Raw genomic sequence first — 15456 nt, forward strand, 5'->3', positions numbered from 1 at the left:
TTTTGGATTAATTCGTCTATTTACAATATATAAGATTTTTGTTTCAATAGATTGTGGATATGCATCAATAGTGTACTGATTTATTAAGTTTTAAATCAAACCAGATTCAAATAGGATACCTGGATACATGAATGAATCAAATATAAATCTGTTCTCTATTACATGCCCATTGGATATTGAATCGCATTTGGATGTTTTGGATTCTTAGTGGATTGGGTTCATATATGCCCCTATCTGAATTTAGTTGGATCCATTTTCATCCCTATGCTTTATATTAAGGAGCTTTTGGTCTTGCATATATATGTATTTATAGGTAGATTGGGCTTGGGTTGAGTTGGCCTCTAAAGCTGATTGGGTTGAGCTCGATCAGGGCTGGTGTAATCTGTCAACCCAAGTATACCTGCCTACCTGCTCTAACTGAAGTTTAAGGTTGCTTTTCTTCTTTTTTTTTTTTCTCTTTTTTTTTTTTTTTTTAACTGGAGTTTTAGTCTTTCACAAACAGAAAACTACGACATGAACTGTCACCAGTTCTATGTTCAGTAATGGCTACACTAACCGAGAAATTTCATTCAGCATGATACAAAGCTCCAAAAGAGACCAAAACAGGAAAAAAAAAGCCAATACAAGACAATCAAAGTTGCAAATTATCAGGTTCCGGCCTTCCGGACATCCTCAAACAGAATGGTCCCTTGTTATACCCACCGTTGCAACTTTACAAGAGAATCAGCCAAGGCGTTAGCCTCCCTGGGAACTCAACTGAACGAGCTGTTCAACTTGGAAACTAACGCCTATGCCTGTCTTGCCAACGGCTTAAACTTCCAAGGGATTTACTAGTGTTTGGCATCGGTGCTGTGTACCGTTTTGAAATGGTGCTGCCACATGGGCTATTTTCTGGGAAAACAGCATTGGTTTTGTTTGGTACCAGTGCTGTAGAACCGTTTTCAGCATTGGTCATATTATCCAACATCCAATATGATGCCACATCATTGCACCGCTAGCAGCAATGGGCTATTTTCTGAGAAAACAGTGAACTTGACGTTTCTTCAGACCACACTTTCTCAATATCCAAGGCATAGTCTGAAGCAACGTTTTTTTCTGGAAAACGGTACCAAATAAGAGGCCATTTTTCGAAGCACCACCTTTTCTGATGTGGTGCCTACATGGTGCCGTTTTCTGAGAAAACGGCATCAATGCGAAACACCGCCTTAAACTTTCAAGGGATCTCTTCATGAGAACTTATTCAACAGATTATGGTTTTGCAACTCCGTTTACCTCCATGTCCCCCAGTCCCTGCATATTCATGAACTTTAAACCTTGAATCATAGCTTGCAGTTCAGCCCTCAAAAACTATATTCCATGGCGGCCCCTAACCATGCCCTCAATACCAGACTCCCCCGCATTACCAAGGCAATGTCCATCAAAGTTGAGCTTTGACCTGCCGGGAGTCGGGGCAATCCAATCAGCCGTCCTTTGCCATCTTGTGGCCTGAAAATCAGCAACAGCTTGCCGCCCACTTAACAAGTCATTAGCTGAAACAATCACAAATCAAAACCCAATGAACTACTCTTATTTTTATCGTTTCAGTCTGAGCCATCCTTGCCTTCTCTTCAAAGTTTGGTGCATTTCTTTCATTCCACAACCGGCAGAAGACAACCCCAAACACACATTGCCAAAGAATTCACTGAACCACTCATCATGTTTTTAGTGCACAAGTCTGATATGTCATTTGGAGCCGCTCAATCACTTCCAACCAGGGAGAGAATTTTCCCACACCTGAGCACCAGAAGATGGTTGATGTTTTCCCCATTTTTGGGGAAAGAATGCATACATGAGGGGAGAGGTACCAGTTTTTCCACTTCTTGTTATCACGAATCCAGCACTTAATTGACAGATTTCCAACAGAAAACCTTTACTTTAGGGCGAATGGGACTGCTCTAAAGTTCTTTAGCTAGGACAGGATTTTCACTAGAAGGTTGATGAAGGATTTGAAGACGAGAAACAACCACTAATATTTGGTACCCAAGCTCTCTCATCAACTCCCGTCTGGAATAAAATCACCTTTTGGAAACAATTCTAACTCCTGACCACAATCCAGCTTAATCCAGCTTCCTTCATGCCAGTTTCTCTTATAAGTTCTCTAAGTTTTGTTGAATCAGTCCACATTCCCAAACTGGCATAAATATTTGACAGTGTCACATAGATTGATGGGTTTTGTGGTGACACTGCAAAAAGATTTTGGGCAATGCGAATGGCAAGTTCAATGTTATTGTGAATTCCACAGGCTCCAAGCAAAGAGAGCCATATGGTCTCATTGGGTTCATATGGCATAACAGCAATCAACTTCTCTGCCTCTTCAAAACACCCAGCTCTACCAAGAAGGTCAACCATGCAACAGTAATGCTCAATACGTGGTTTGAGCCCATGCTTTGATTCCATGGCTTTCAAAAAGATCCAAGCTTCCCTAGTCAAACCAACATTCTTACATGCAGAAAGAACACCTAGAAAAGTGATTTCATTCGGTTCAACTCCTGATTTTAGCATCTCTTGGAATAACCTTATTGCTTCTGTTGCTCTTCCATTCTGTGCACACCCAACAATGATTTCAGTCCAACAAATGGTGTCTCTCCTGGAAACGTCATTAAATAAAGTCAATCCAGCCTCAATATCACCACATTTTGTGTACATATGAATCAGAGAGGTGATTATTACCTCCTCCATTTCATATGCGCTCTTAACACAGTAAGCATGAACCTGTTTTCCAGCTTCAAGCGCCACAATGTTACAACAAGCTTTAAGAACAATTGAAAGAACAAATTGATCTAATTTAAAATCCAAGTAAACCATATCTTTGAACAGAGAAAACACTAACAAGTTTAATCCTTTTTTAACACAACATGCAATCAAACTACACCAGGAAATTATATCCTTCCTGGTTAGCTTCTGAAACAATTTTAGTGCATCCTTTATGTTCCCATTTTCTGCATAGAAATCTGTAAGCACACTTCCAACAACATAATCTGATTCATATCCACTGGTTATAATTATACCATGGAGTTGAAGCCCAAGCTTCAAATCAAACAGGTTAACACAGACTTTTAAAATACTGCTGAAAGTGTAGGAGTCGAGAGGTAAACCTAAGCTATGGATTTGAGAGACTAGGTCAAGAGCAGCAACATTGTATTTATTAACAGCATACCCAGAAAGCATAGAATTATAAAGCGACAACTTATCATGAACAGACCCTTGGTACCTTGGATATTGATCAAACCACTTTATTGCTTCACCAATTGCACTACACTTAGAATACATATCAATAAGAGCTGACCCAGTAAAGCAGCTTAATTCAAAACCAGACTTAACCACACAGCAATGAATCTGTTTACCCACTGTAAGCAAACTGAGACAACCACAGGTGTTCAAAGCACATGAAAATGTGAATTGATCAAGTTTAAAGCCTTCTCTGTGCATCATTGCTAGAAATTTTAACGTTTCTGGGCTCTCTTTATGGGCAAAGCCTGAAATAATGGTGTTCCATGTGACAGTGTCAGGTTTGGGCATTTTATGAAATAGATTAACTGCTTCTTCCATCTGATCTTCCTTCAAATACCCTGCGATGATTGTATTCCATGAATTTGAATTTGGTGGAAAATCCTCATCAAACACCTTCCTAGCATTACTCAAACTCCCGCACTTAACATACATGTCAAGAACAGTGTTCATCAAAACTGTATCAGATTGCAATTTATCTCTGGATATACTTCTGTGTATTGACTTGCCCAGTTCAAGATTCCCTGCCAAAGCACACGCTTTAAGTGCTGCAGAATATGTAAAGCAATTCGGTTGTTCTGATCCTGACTCTGACATCAAGTTAAATATCCTTAAACCGTCAACAGGACTTCCTGCAATAGTATACCCAGAGATCATGGTGGTCCAAGTAACAACATTCCTTACAGGCATTTCCCCAAACAAAATTTCTGCATCCCCCATGGAAGTGAAATCTACATACATGGCAATCAAATTATTTGCAACAAAAACATCCCTCCAGAACCCGTATTTTATCAACTGGCAATGCAACGCCTTGCCGTTTTTGAAAGCTTGAATGCGGCCACAATGGCGTAAAGCTCCTACTATCGTATTCAAGTCCATAATTACCGCAGCGACCAAAAAGAATTCAAAATGAATGATCAAATGGCATTTCGAAGTTCTCATCGTATAAGTCTTTAATCCTGGGCAAACCCATCAAACGATATCGAGACATCGACCCCATATCATCAAAGACCGAAAAAAGTTCACCCTGTTCCATCAAAATCCGGTAGTTCGTTCAGAAACATCTGTACTACTACTACTTTCTCCTTTCTTCCTACTGCGGACATATTGGCCGTTATACACGGTTTAAGTACTTGAAACCTGCACGTGTTGCTCTGTGGTAGCTATGTTGGGTTCGGTCAGACAGCAGCTCTCAACGTTGCAAATTTGTTGGGCCCAAAAAGGCCCACGTGGTTCTTTCACTGATCACTGTCCTCGATTTTCGTAACTTGTAATCCGGATTTATTACTCAGAGCAGAGCGCACGCACCTCACAACGACATCACAATACGTCCCACCGTGTATTGTGAATATCTCTGTGAAAAACAATACACAAATATCGGAGATGTTCTCAATGTGCGGCTAAGACGTATTGTAAGATTGGTGTGAGGAAGAGATCCGAACCTTGATTGTTGGATCATTGCGAGTGGTCTGAGACAGAAGTAAATGGGTCGTCTAGAGAAAAAGGCCAGATTTTTTGCTGACAAACCTGAGTGGTGGTTTGGTTGGCAGGTTAGCTGGGTAGGGCTGTCAATGCGTCGGGTCTCGGTCGGTATCAGCTGGAACCGACCCGATAGGAAATACTGAGGACCAATTTTTAGACCCAAAAAGGCCAGAACCAAACTGATTGGTTCTCGAGATAATCGGATCTAACCCTATAATAAATAAATAAATATGTTTAGTATATATTATATGCATATTATATATATAATTTATTTATTTAATATATATATGTATTATATGAATATAGCTCGGGTCGGGTCTGAATCGATTTGAAATTAGGTAGAACCGGTTGTGAACCAATAATAATTAAGACTCTATATCAGGACCCGGAATTAACCTGTCGATCCAATTCTTGGAACTAGAATTGGCCCAGGTCGGATCCGACCCATTGACAACCATATAGTTGGGTACCAGTAGAGACACGGATTTGAGTCGTGCTATTACCACCTAAACCTCACATATTATCAAGAATAAAATAAAATATTTAATATATAAATTAATAAATATTAAAAATAATATATAAATGGATTTCACTTGAAATTTACCTATTACTATTATTTTTTTAAAAGAGGAAATTTTGAGTAAGATCCATATATAATTTCAATTTTCAAGTAGAACTTACTTATATATTATATTCAATATTTATTAATTTATACATTGAACTTTTTATTTTTTTTCTTGATAATGTGTGAGGTTTAAGATATTATAATTTCAGTGAACTCACTTGTAATTTTTCAGTTTTTTGGTTTGAGTTAAATAATACCACATCAATATTTCTTATTATTTTATAGTCATTTTTAGTTAATTATACATATGATATTTTGATTTTTAGTTTAGGCATATATATTTCGAGGTCCGATTAAAATCAGAGTTCAGTTTAGGCATATATATAACTTAAAAGCAAAAGGCTGTACCATGCCAATTGCTATGCATTTGCCAAATGGATCATTTTTTATATAACCTAAATAAAATCTTATAATCTTACAATATTTCTCTTTTCATGTTTTTAACCATTACCATTATAAACTTAATTAATTACAACTATATCATTGAATAAAACAAAAAAACAATCATATTTTGTCCTTTCTCCTTTTCCTCTTTCATATTTGATACTAAAAATGTAATTATTTACAATGACGTCGTTGCTAACTATTTATAATGATGCCATTAAACTTCTACCTTTTTCATATTGTTAAAAATTGACTTTATCTCTCATTTTATTTACAATAGGGTCGTGTTGGGCATGTTGTGTGGCCCATGCTTCATTCCCCTGGGATACTTTAAGGGGTTGACCCGGCACAGCCCTTGGCTTGAGCCCGTGTAGACTTATGTCGTATTGCAAGCTAGGCTGGTCCACGAGCCAAGTCTTAGGCAAGGTAGAGCCACGAACCGGGCTAATCCATGTTTTCTAAAAATTTTGAAAAAAATAATGAAAAGGTTAACATAAATTAAAAAATAGATAAAAAATTAAAAAAATCTTAAAATTTTATTTTATATGAATTTTGATGTATACGATTGTTTATATATGCAATAATAAAATGAAATAGTATAATAAAATTATATATTATATAGTTATTGTATATAATATACGACCTGAGCCCGCATAGGCCTGTGCCGTGCTGCAGGCCAAGTTTTAAGCCAGGCCAGGCCACGAATCAGGCTAAGCCATGCTTTTTAAAAAAATTGAAAAAAATAATGAAAAGTTTAACTTAAATTAAAATAAATAGACAAAAAATTAAAAAAGATCTTAAAACTTTATTTTATATGAATTTTGATGTATACAATTGAAAATAAAATTATATATTATATAATTATTATTGAGCCACGAACCGGGCTGACATGTTTTTATAAATTAAAAAATAGATAAAAAATTTAGATCTTAAAATTTTATTTTATAAGAATTTTAATGTGTACAATTGTTTATGTATGCAATAATAAACTGAAATAATATAATGAAATTGAAAATAAAATTATATATATTAATATATTATATAATTATTGTATATAATATATGGCCTGAGCCTACATAGGCCAAACTGGTCCGCGGGCCAAGTCTTAGGCCAAGTTGGGCCACAAATTGGGCTAAGCCATGCTTTTTTCTTTTTTAAATTAAAAAAGATCTTAAAATTTTATTTTATCCTGAGCCCATGTCATGCGATGGGTCGAGATGGTCCACAGGCCAAGTTTTAGGCCAAGTCGAGCTACGAATTGGGTTAAGCCTATTCATGGGCTTGATAGCCCATTAGTTCAGCCTAATCCATTAACAACACTAAATTAATTAATTAAATAATTTTAGATAACCTTTACCAATCTTGTGTTGATAATACATAAAATTTTATTTATTTGTTTACTTATTTTACTAAATTATTTAATTAGTTAATAATTTAATAATCTAACAAATTAATATTTCTAGCAAAGTAAGACAGAATCATGTGTATATATATATATATATATATATATATATATATATATATATATATTTACTCTCTCACTCGATTGTCTATTTATCTCATTTGTTTTATAAATTTATTTATTTATTAAATTAAATTAATTATTATTTAACTATTTACGATTATTCCACTATATAAAACATAAGTACAATGACAAAAGTCATCTCTCTCTCTCTCTCTTTTACTCTATTGCCCGATGGCCGTGATTATTTATTTATTGTTTTATTTTATTAAATTAAATATATCATTATCCATAAATATTTATTTATTTTAAATAGATATTGTGTGCAATAAACTTTTAATTAAAAATTTACCTTTTGCAAATTGTTTTCCTATATAATAATTTACCTTTGACAAGCCACTTACCATCATGTTTTGCCCCTACAACGTAGGGCCCCTCCACTAGATTGATTTAATCCGTTTGCAGCCATAGGGGACAAAGGGTGGACAGAGATGTGGAAGACAAGAATGGAAAATCATCATCATCATCATCATCATCTTCTTCTTCTAAGCCTTATTCCAGCTATGGGTGTTGGCTATATGAATCCTGTTTTGCAATTTTCATTCTGTTTAGTGTCATATCTCTTGTAAATTACAAATGCTTAAATCATTTCTTACTACTTCAATCTGTCTTATTGTCCTTTTTTGGTCTAACCCTATCTCTACTAATCCCTTTAACTTGTAACAGATCTACTTCCTTAAATGTTCTATGCACAAGAAAAAACTACCCTAACCCATGTTTTCTTATTTTATCATCTATTTAAGCTACTTCCTAGATTCTTTCTTACCCTATTCAGGATAGGAATGGAATCTGAAAATGAATAATCAATTAAACAAAGACATAATTGAAAACAAAAAATATTTAAGGGTTTTATGTGAAAATAATTAAGGCTGTATTTGGTTTGAAGGAAAGGTAGGGAAACCAATACAAAAGTTTGAATGGAGGAAGAAACTCTCCTTTTTATAAGGTAATAGATATAGTCCTGTACAACCATGAAAATGATACAATTAAGTAGGTCTGGACTTTTGGGTGAAGTCTGTTATCTCTAATTGTCCTTGACCATCAATTGCCTTGCTTAGATCAGCAGACCCAGCTTTATCACTCTCAAATGGTAATATAACCACAGGAGCTGCAGGTACACTATCCCAACGTTCCTTCAAGAAGCTTGAGAACCTTATAACCATTTCTCTACGAAACCCAAGCTCCCGTGTGAACAGATCAAGAAGTAAAAATGCAAGGACGAAGCGGAAAGGGACAACAAGGAGAATAAATGCAACAGCCAACAGTACCAGAGAAACCTCAGCTGTTATCTGCAAGTAAGTTGGGCTGAACACCATAAGCAGATAATTTAAATATATATAAAACAAGTTATCTACACAGAGAGCATTGAAATAACATAAAGTGTATAAATTTCAGTTCGTTGAGAGCAATATCAATAAGTTGCAACCCATCTTCTGATTTTCTAATTTCTGCAATTATGGGGAAAAAACAAGTTATCTGCACAGAGAGCATTGAAATAACATAAAGTGTATAAATTTCAGTTCGTTGAGAGCAATATTAATAAGTTGCAACCCATCTTCTGATTTTCTAATTTCTGCAATTATGGGGAAATCTAGTCAGTATATTATACATGTAATTTGTTGAGAATTAAAAACAAACCTGCTAATAGATAGTTACAACCAGTAAGAGATATGGTTCATTATAAGAAGGCCACTAGACAATGTTGGTCCTGGCTATCTGAGATCTTGGCAGGGGTAAGAACACAGACCTAACCTTGGCAATTTGTTGCACAAAGTGGCTGCTACTGGACTTGAACCCATATTCTCATGTTTGTCAGCCTAGTCATGATGAAAGAAACTTTTGTAAATTCAGGTAGGTAGAGAAGCATCCGGCTATGGTTGGCAACATTCAAAGGACAAGACCAAGGAATATATAATATATAGAATGTCTAGCATCCCTATGTGTTACACATTATATTGAAGCCCAAAATAAATGCAACCAGGCGTGCAACTTGGCCTGGCCCAGCCCGAGCCTGAAATTTTACACAGGCTGGTCTTGGATTTTCGGTCCTTGGGCTGGGCTCAAGGTAGCCTGAACCTGGCCCAAGCCTGGCCCAACTATATACATTCACACACACACACACACACACACACACACACACATATATATATATATATATATATATATATATACAAATTTTGCATACATAATTGTGTGTATATATATATACATTTGTATACATATTTAAATATATACATACATATTTTGCATACATATTTACATGTATACATAAATATGTATATATATTTACATATATATGTATAATTTTAGAGTGAGTTCATTGACCAACTCGAGCCCGGTCCAGGCCTGAGCCCAACCTGAGTGCATCAAATTACAGTGCGGGCTGGGCTTGGGTTGGGAAGGTTAGGCTTGACCTCGGGCTCGGGCCTTAAGCCCAAATTTTAGGTTCAGGCTTGGGTTGGCTATAAACCCAGCCCAACCCACCCGACTTGCACCCCTAAATGAAACTCATTGACCCCTTGTTGCTTTCACTTCTCTTGCTATTTGCTTCCCTTTGCACCCACTGGAATGTTGTTTTGACTTCTTTTGCTAGTTTCTTGTCTTCCTAACAAGCTGTCTATGAGTCTATATGCCTGATTGTTGTTTAGCCAGACAACTACCAACTTTGAGTTCTCTTCAACGACAATTTTCTTGAAATTAGTTGTCTTAGCTATTTTCATTCCTTTCTTAACTGCTAGTAGTTTTCCCTTGCTGAGTTACTATAGCCAATTGGTCCCAAGTAGAGTGCTAGAATTTCTCCACTATTTCTCCTAAGGACTCCACATCTGCTGAAGGTCTTCGGTTACCACCTGAACTTCCATCAAAATTCAACTTTATAGACCCAATGTTCCGGGGATTACATTATTGGATATGAATGACATCCTAACTGTAGATGAATCAAGAACCATTTTCAATCCAATGTGAAAAGGGCTAAACACTTCCTTAGTCTTGACCCAGTTTGCTACTTTATCATAGTATACTCTCTATTATTCCCTCTTTTTTTGTTTCCCTTTAAAGGTTTTTGAGTTCCTTTCTTTTCATATAGCTCAAATGACAGCTACTCTTGTGCATTTCCATAAAACACTCCCTATTTTCTGAGACAGCAAGAGGTAGTTTTGATTGAAGAGGCTGGCCAAATATAATGGGGGTTTTATGTGCCTTAGGAGAACTCACCCCTAAAAGCTAGCTGTTAGAGGGAGGGAACCCAAGCACATATATACCCCACAACAGCATCCCATACTACCGATGTGGGATACCTCACATTAGCATCCCATACTACCAACATGGGACAAATGGATCGCAACATTCCATTACGCTCCGCAGTCCTGGCACCCACATGGGCTGGCCTTGCACTAGTTCATCTAGTTCCGGCCAAACACTGTAAGACTGGTGTCACCACCTGTGCCGCACACGATTACAACTGGGAGGCAAAGTGTAGGCTCTGATACCATTTGTTATGTGCCTTAGGAGAACTCACCCCTAAAAGCTAGCTGTTAGAGGGAGGGAATCCAAGCACATATATACCCCACAACAGCATCCCATACTACCTGTGTGGGATATCTCACATTAGCATCCCATACTATGGGACAAATGGATCATAACAGGGGGCTCATATAAAGCCAACAATATTAGAGAACTCTCAAATAGTGGAGGCAAATAAATAGGAGATTGGTAAGTGATGAGCTATTTCACCACTAGCATCACAAACAAGACATGCATGGGAGAAAGACACCAGTTAGATCTGTTTTTGAAGTGCATCACAAGTATTGATACTCCTAAGGAGAACCTCCACGTGTCAGATGCCAACAATTTTAAGAAGCAATTCTGCACTTGTCAAATATCAACCTCCATTTAAAGGATTGAGAGAGAGAGAGAGCCCAGAATCAGTCATGAGATATTGGAATCACTCTAGGGCATTGGAATCACATCCTTACGTATTTATAGTCTGTAGACTCATAAGGATACTAGTAAGACACAAAAACAGACGATTACTGAATCGCCGCTAAAGTATTTCAATTTGAAGAAAACATGATAACTCAAACTACTTATTCTATGACTCTGAAAGACTGAAACTTTAAACTTTGACATATCAAACTACTAGACAGGATCCCAAGGACAGTATAAAATAACTAAAACACCCTTATTATTTAAAAATACATAAAATATAAAAGATCCAATCTTGGCCTTTTTTGCCCTTGCATTACCCTTATGTATGTGGATGTGCAATCTACTGTTGAACCTTTTTCTTTTTGCTTTTTCGGTGGTTGTGATAGCATTTTTATTCTCAGAAATGAAATATATCAAAAACAAAAGCAGATAAGAGAACAAGACAACTAAAAGGATGAGCCGATGAGGAAATGCACAACTGGCATGCAAAAACCCCAAATTAAAAAAAAAAAAAGGAAAAATGAAAGAAATAAAGGAAATCTAGCATGGTTGTCATGGCTTTTCTCATCAGAAGAATGAGTTAAAAGACCAACTCTAACATTTCTATATGTACTTTCATGATCAGTACAAGTGTGAAGTTAGATCTGTATGCAGTCAACCCCTCCCAAGGTTCCAAATATTCGGGACCAACATTGGATAATGGCCTTCTATGGTTTTCATTTACATGAAGAGCTTTTCTAGAAGGATTTGTAACAAGGTTCCTAATACTTTGTAGGCCTTATTTATAAGATGAGTAATTCATCTATAAATTAGTCAGTTTTTCATAATTCTAACAAATTCTCTCATTTTGGTTCACATTTTCTGTTGAAATAAAGAGATTTCATGTGCATCATATATTTCTGTTATTGTGGCCAAGACACAATTATGTATTGATTATATCCAGCTGAGTCTAGAGAATCAGTATCTGGGCTTGGTGAATACATTGACAGCCATACAAGGGAAGGTATCAGTACATTTAAATATCCTACAGATTATATTTGAAAATATATGTCTAACCCAGAAAAAAAAAACCGTGAACATATGCAACTGGGGGAAACTCATTCTTATTCAATAAGATTTCAGAACAAACACGGTTGTCATTTTATGCCTGCATTCTATATCATACTCTAGTAGCCAAGTTCTTTAATGCAGAACTTGTAGCGACTTTAAACCATCATTGGAAAACAATGACTATATCAATAATGTCATCATCTTCCAATTAAACGAATACACTTGACAAGCATCTAATGATCATTGTTTGCACTTCACCCTAACTACCATATATGATCCCATAAATTTTCTTATGGCAAGCATTCAATTGTCCGGAAAACACACCTGGGGTTGACCTGGCAGAAAAATTGTACGAATTTTTAGAAGTGCAACATTCAGATTCTGCAGGTAATTTTCTAAGTCAATCATTGCCTCTTTCAAAGCTATGATCTTTTGAATTGTACTTGAAGGTGGCTGATCATGTATTATAATTTTCCCGAAAGATCTTCCTAGACGACCATGCTCTTTAAGCTCCTTTAACAACAGCATGACAGCTGCTAGAATCATCAATGCAACAGGAAATGCATATGAAAGCAGGTTTCTGGAGGGAAAAAAAAAAGAAAACAGAATATATATGTCAGGGCTTTTTTTTGTGCAAAGGGAGGAAGTGCCATCACCATAAAAAGCATGCCTACAAAAACAAAATTAGAAAGAGGAAATACTTGTGGAATTCTTATTACAACATCAACTTTTGATATAATTATCAAAAAGGTGGGAGTAAATTATTTCTATAGGCAATTGAGTAATCAAATCTTTTGTAAGGACGCACAAAATAGAGGAGAAAAAAGTTACTTTACACAATATATCATATGTACAACGAAAACAGTGTTCCAACAAAATAGACCATCAATCTTGCCACTATTACCAGTGTTAACTATAGCTGGTTGACCTACTACTTTGTTATGTCCCATTTCAACTGCATCCGTCACTAGTTAGTTGATACACATGATGCAATAACTTTGGAGGACTAAGCATCGAACAGGTCGATAACAACAGCAACTTATTTTATTTATCTGTAACTACTTAAAATAATAATATATGTTTTTGATATATGTAAACAGTAACTGTTTTAGGAAAAGTACTTGAAACTGATGTAGGACAGAAAAGAGAACATCCGTGCTTGCATTGAGAAAACAAAAAGATAACAGAAGAGCTTCACCCATTTGTGGATGTATCTCTACTAATATACTTACATATGACACTGATATACAATCAATATATTCACCTCCTACTTTCTTTTGACCACCCCTTCAAGGAAAGAAAAAATAAAAAACAAATAAAGCATAGATATGCATATAGTGCCTCGCTAAAACGTCTCTTTTCCCATTGTCATCTAATCATTTGGATACCTTTGAACAAATCCAATCCACAATGAAGAAAGATATGTACAAGTTGTATGGGTTGGGCTAGATTTTGCTTCACTTTTTTATTGGGGTTTCATTCTTTCCACAAGCCCCAATGAACTATATATGCCTTATTGCCTTTATGCTGTTCAACACACATAAGTTTGTTAAGTGTTTGCAGTGACATGTGGTTGGCTCAGGAGTATATAAAGTAGAAAGCTATAACCTAATTATTGTCCTAGATATCTGGGGCTTTGGGAGGGGTGGACAGGATAGAGACTAACTCTATGGCATTTTTTTTTTTTTTTGCACAAAGTGGTCTCTCTCAGACTCAAACCCATTTCTCATGTTTAACAGCCTCAGATTTTATAATTGAAACAAGAATAAAGTTCATGTGGTGTATTTCAGAGCAATAGTTGTCAAGGTGACGCCTAGGTGACGATGCGCCCTTTGAGGCACACCTCGTCTAATCACCAAGCAGTTTTGTACTATGTGTTGTAAAATACTTTTTTATTCTTTATTTTTTGACATTATAATTATAAAATAGGCACTATTTAACTAAAAATTCATTTTTGTGTGTTTATATACTAATTTCTTTTTATTATTTTCTTATTTTCTTATTTGTTAGGGTTTAATCAATACAAACATTGCTAAATGCTGTATTGAACCCTCAAAGACTTTAAAACTTGAACCAATAAGTAGGGAAGAACTTAAAATTTTGTCTAATCAACACATTTTCTACTACTACTACTACTACTTTTTCTTTTCTTCTTTTCCTATAACAAAAATGAGGGTTCAGCCCCTATATTTTTTGAATTTTCTTTTCCTTCTTCTTTTTCTTCTCATGAATATGTTGATTTTCTATACTTTAACATGAACCCTATACTTTTCTTATGAAAATTATGAATAATTATTAAGGAAATATGGCTATGGTACTTAGGGAACTACCCTAGGATCTATTTTTTCTACATAAAAAAATCCATCGCCTAGGTCCCTGCCTAGGTTACTAGGCAATGCCTAGGTGCCTGCCTAGGCGACTAGGCAACAAGGTGCCCCCCTGACGCCTAGCCTTGCCTTGGCACCTTGAAAACTATGCTTCAGAGAAGTTACTACAAATCGGGCACCACATCCTCCATGTGTGTGTGTGTATGTAAAGAACAAAGACTGTTTCTGCTCTTAACTTTGGATGGACAGAAAAGCCAAGTTCTTGGAGCAAAAAAGTAGAACCCACGCATCATATCTAGGCAATAAAATCATACCTGAAACATAAAAAGAAAAAACACCCAGCAAAAATAAACAACAGATTTACTAGATTTTAGGGGTGCTCATCAAAAATTGAAAAGCCAAACTGGACCAATGAGACCAAACAAAAAAAAGGTCCAGTCAACCAAACTGACTGGTATATATATATATATATATATATATAGATAGATAGATAGATAGATAGATAGATAGATAGATAGATTATATAAAATTTTCATGTATATTATATATGTTTTCCATATATATTAATATATAAATTTAGAATATATAATATTTTATATATTATTTATAATATAATATATTACATATATTTATAGTATTTATATTATGTATTTATGTATTTATAATATATATTATAAATTAAAAAGCTGAAAAACCAAAGAACTGAACCGGTCGAAAATCAAACCGATCAACCAGTTACCAATCAGTTCGGTTTGGAAAAAAACACCCACGGTTCAGTTAACAGAACTGTGAGCACCCCTACCAGATTTATGCAGTTCAGCACTAAGGTGTAACTCCACAGGAGAGAGAAAATCACGAATCACTATGAAGAA

At 35.7% G+C, this 15456-nt stretch overlaps 2 protein-coding genes across 3 annotated transcripts in view; both read right to left on the bottom strand.

Moving 5' to 3' along the window:
• Nucleotides 1-533: 533 nt before the first annotated feature.
• Nucleotides 534-4389, bottom strand: LOC148852159 (Pentatricopeptide repeat (PPR-like) superfamily protein). The gene has a single exon (XM_088943664.1). It carries the CDS (start codon nt 4207-4209, stop codon nt 2074-2076), a length of 2136 nt encoding a protein of 711 aa, XP_088799790.1. The 5' UTR covers nt 4210-4389; the 3' UTR covers nt 534-2073.
• A 3714-nt stretch (nt 4390-8103) lies between these two features.
• The window catches only part of LOC148852160 (uncharacterized), an 86171-nt gene continuing 78818 nt past the window's right edge, over nt 8104-15456 (bottom strand). Inside the window, exons 10-11 of one of the 2 annotated variants that reach the window (XM_088944195.1) lie at nt 12582-12837; nt 8104-8569 (exon numbers count right to left, since the gene is read on the bottom strand). In XM_088944195.1, coding sequence (XP_088800321.1) covers nt 8267-8569; nt 12582-12837 — 559 coding nt within the window. In that variant the 3' untranslated portion in view covers nt 8104-8266. The remainder of the gene's footprint in view (nt 8570-12581; nt 12838-15456) is intronic. The other variant, XM_088944196.1, reaches the window with a different exon arrangement.

This window comes from Nelumbo lutea, chromosome 5 (genome assembly GCF_056320005.1).
Source record: "Nelumbo lutea isolate HS-2025 chromosome 5, American lotus-T2T, whole genome shotgun sequence".
NCBI classification, from domain to species: domain Eukaryota; kingdom Viridiplantae; phylum Streptophyta; class Magnoliopsida; order Proteales; family Nelumbonaceae; genus Nelumbo; species Nelumbo lutea.

Excerpts from the sequence above, each read along its gene's own strand:
- LOC148852159 (XM_088943664.1), bottom strand. The coding sequence starts at position 4,209 with ATGAGAACTTCGAAATGCCATTTGATCATTCATTTTGAATTCTTTTTG.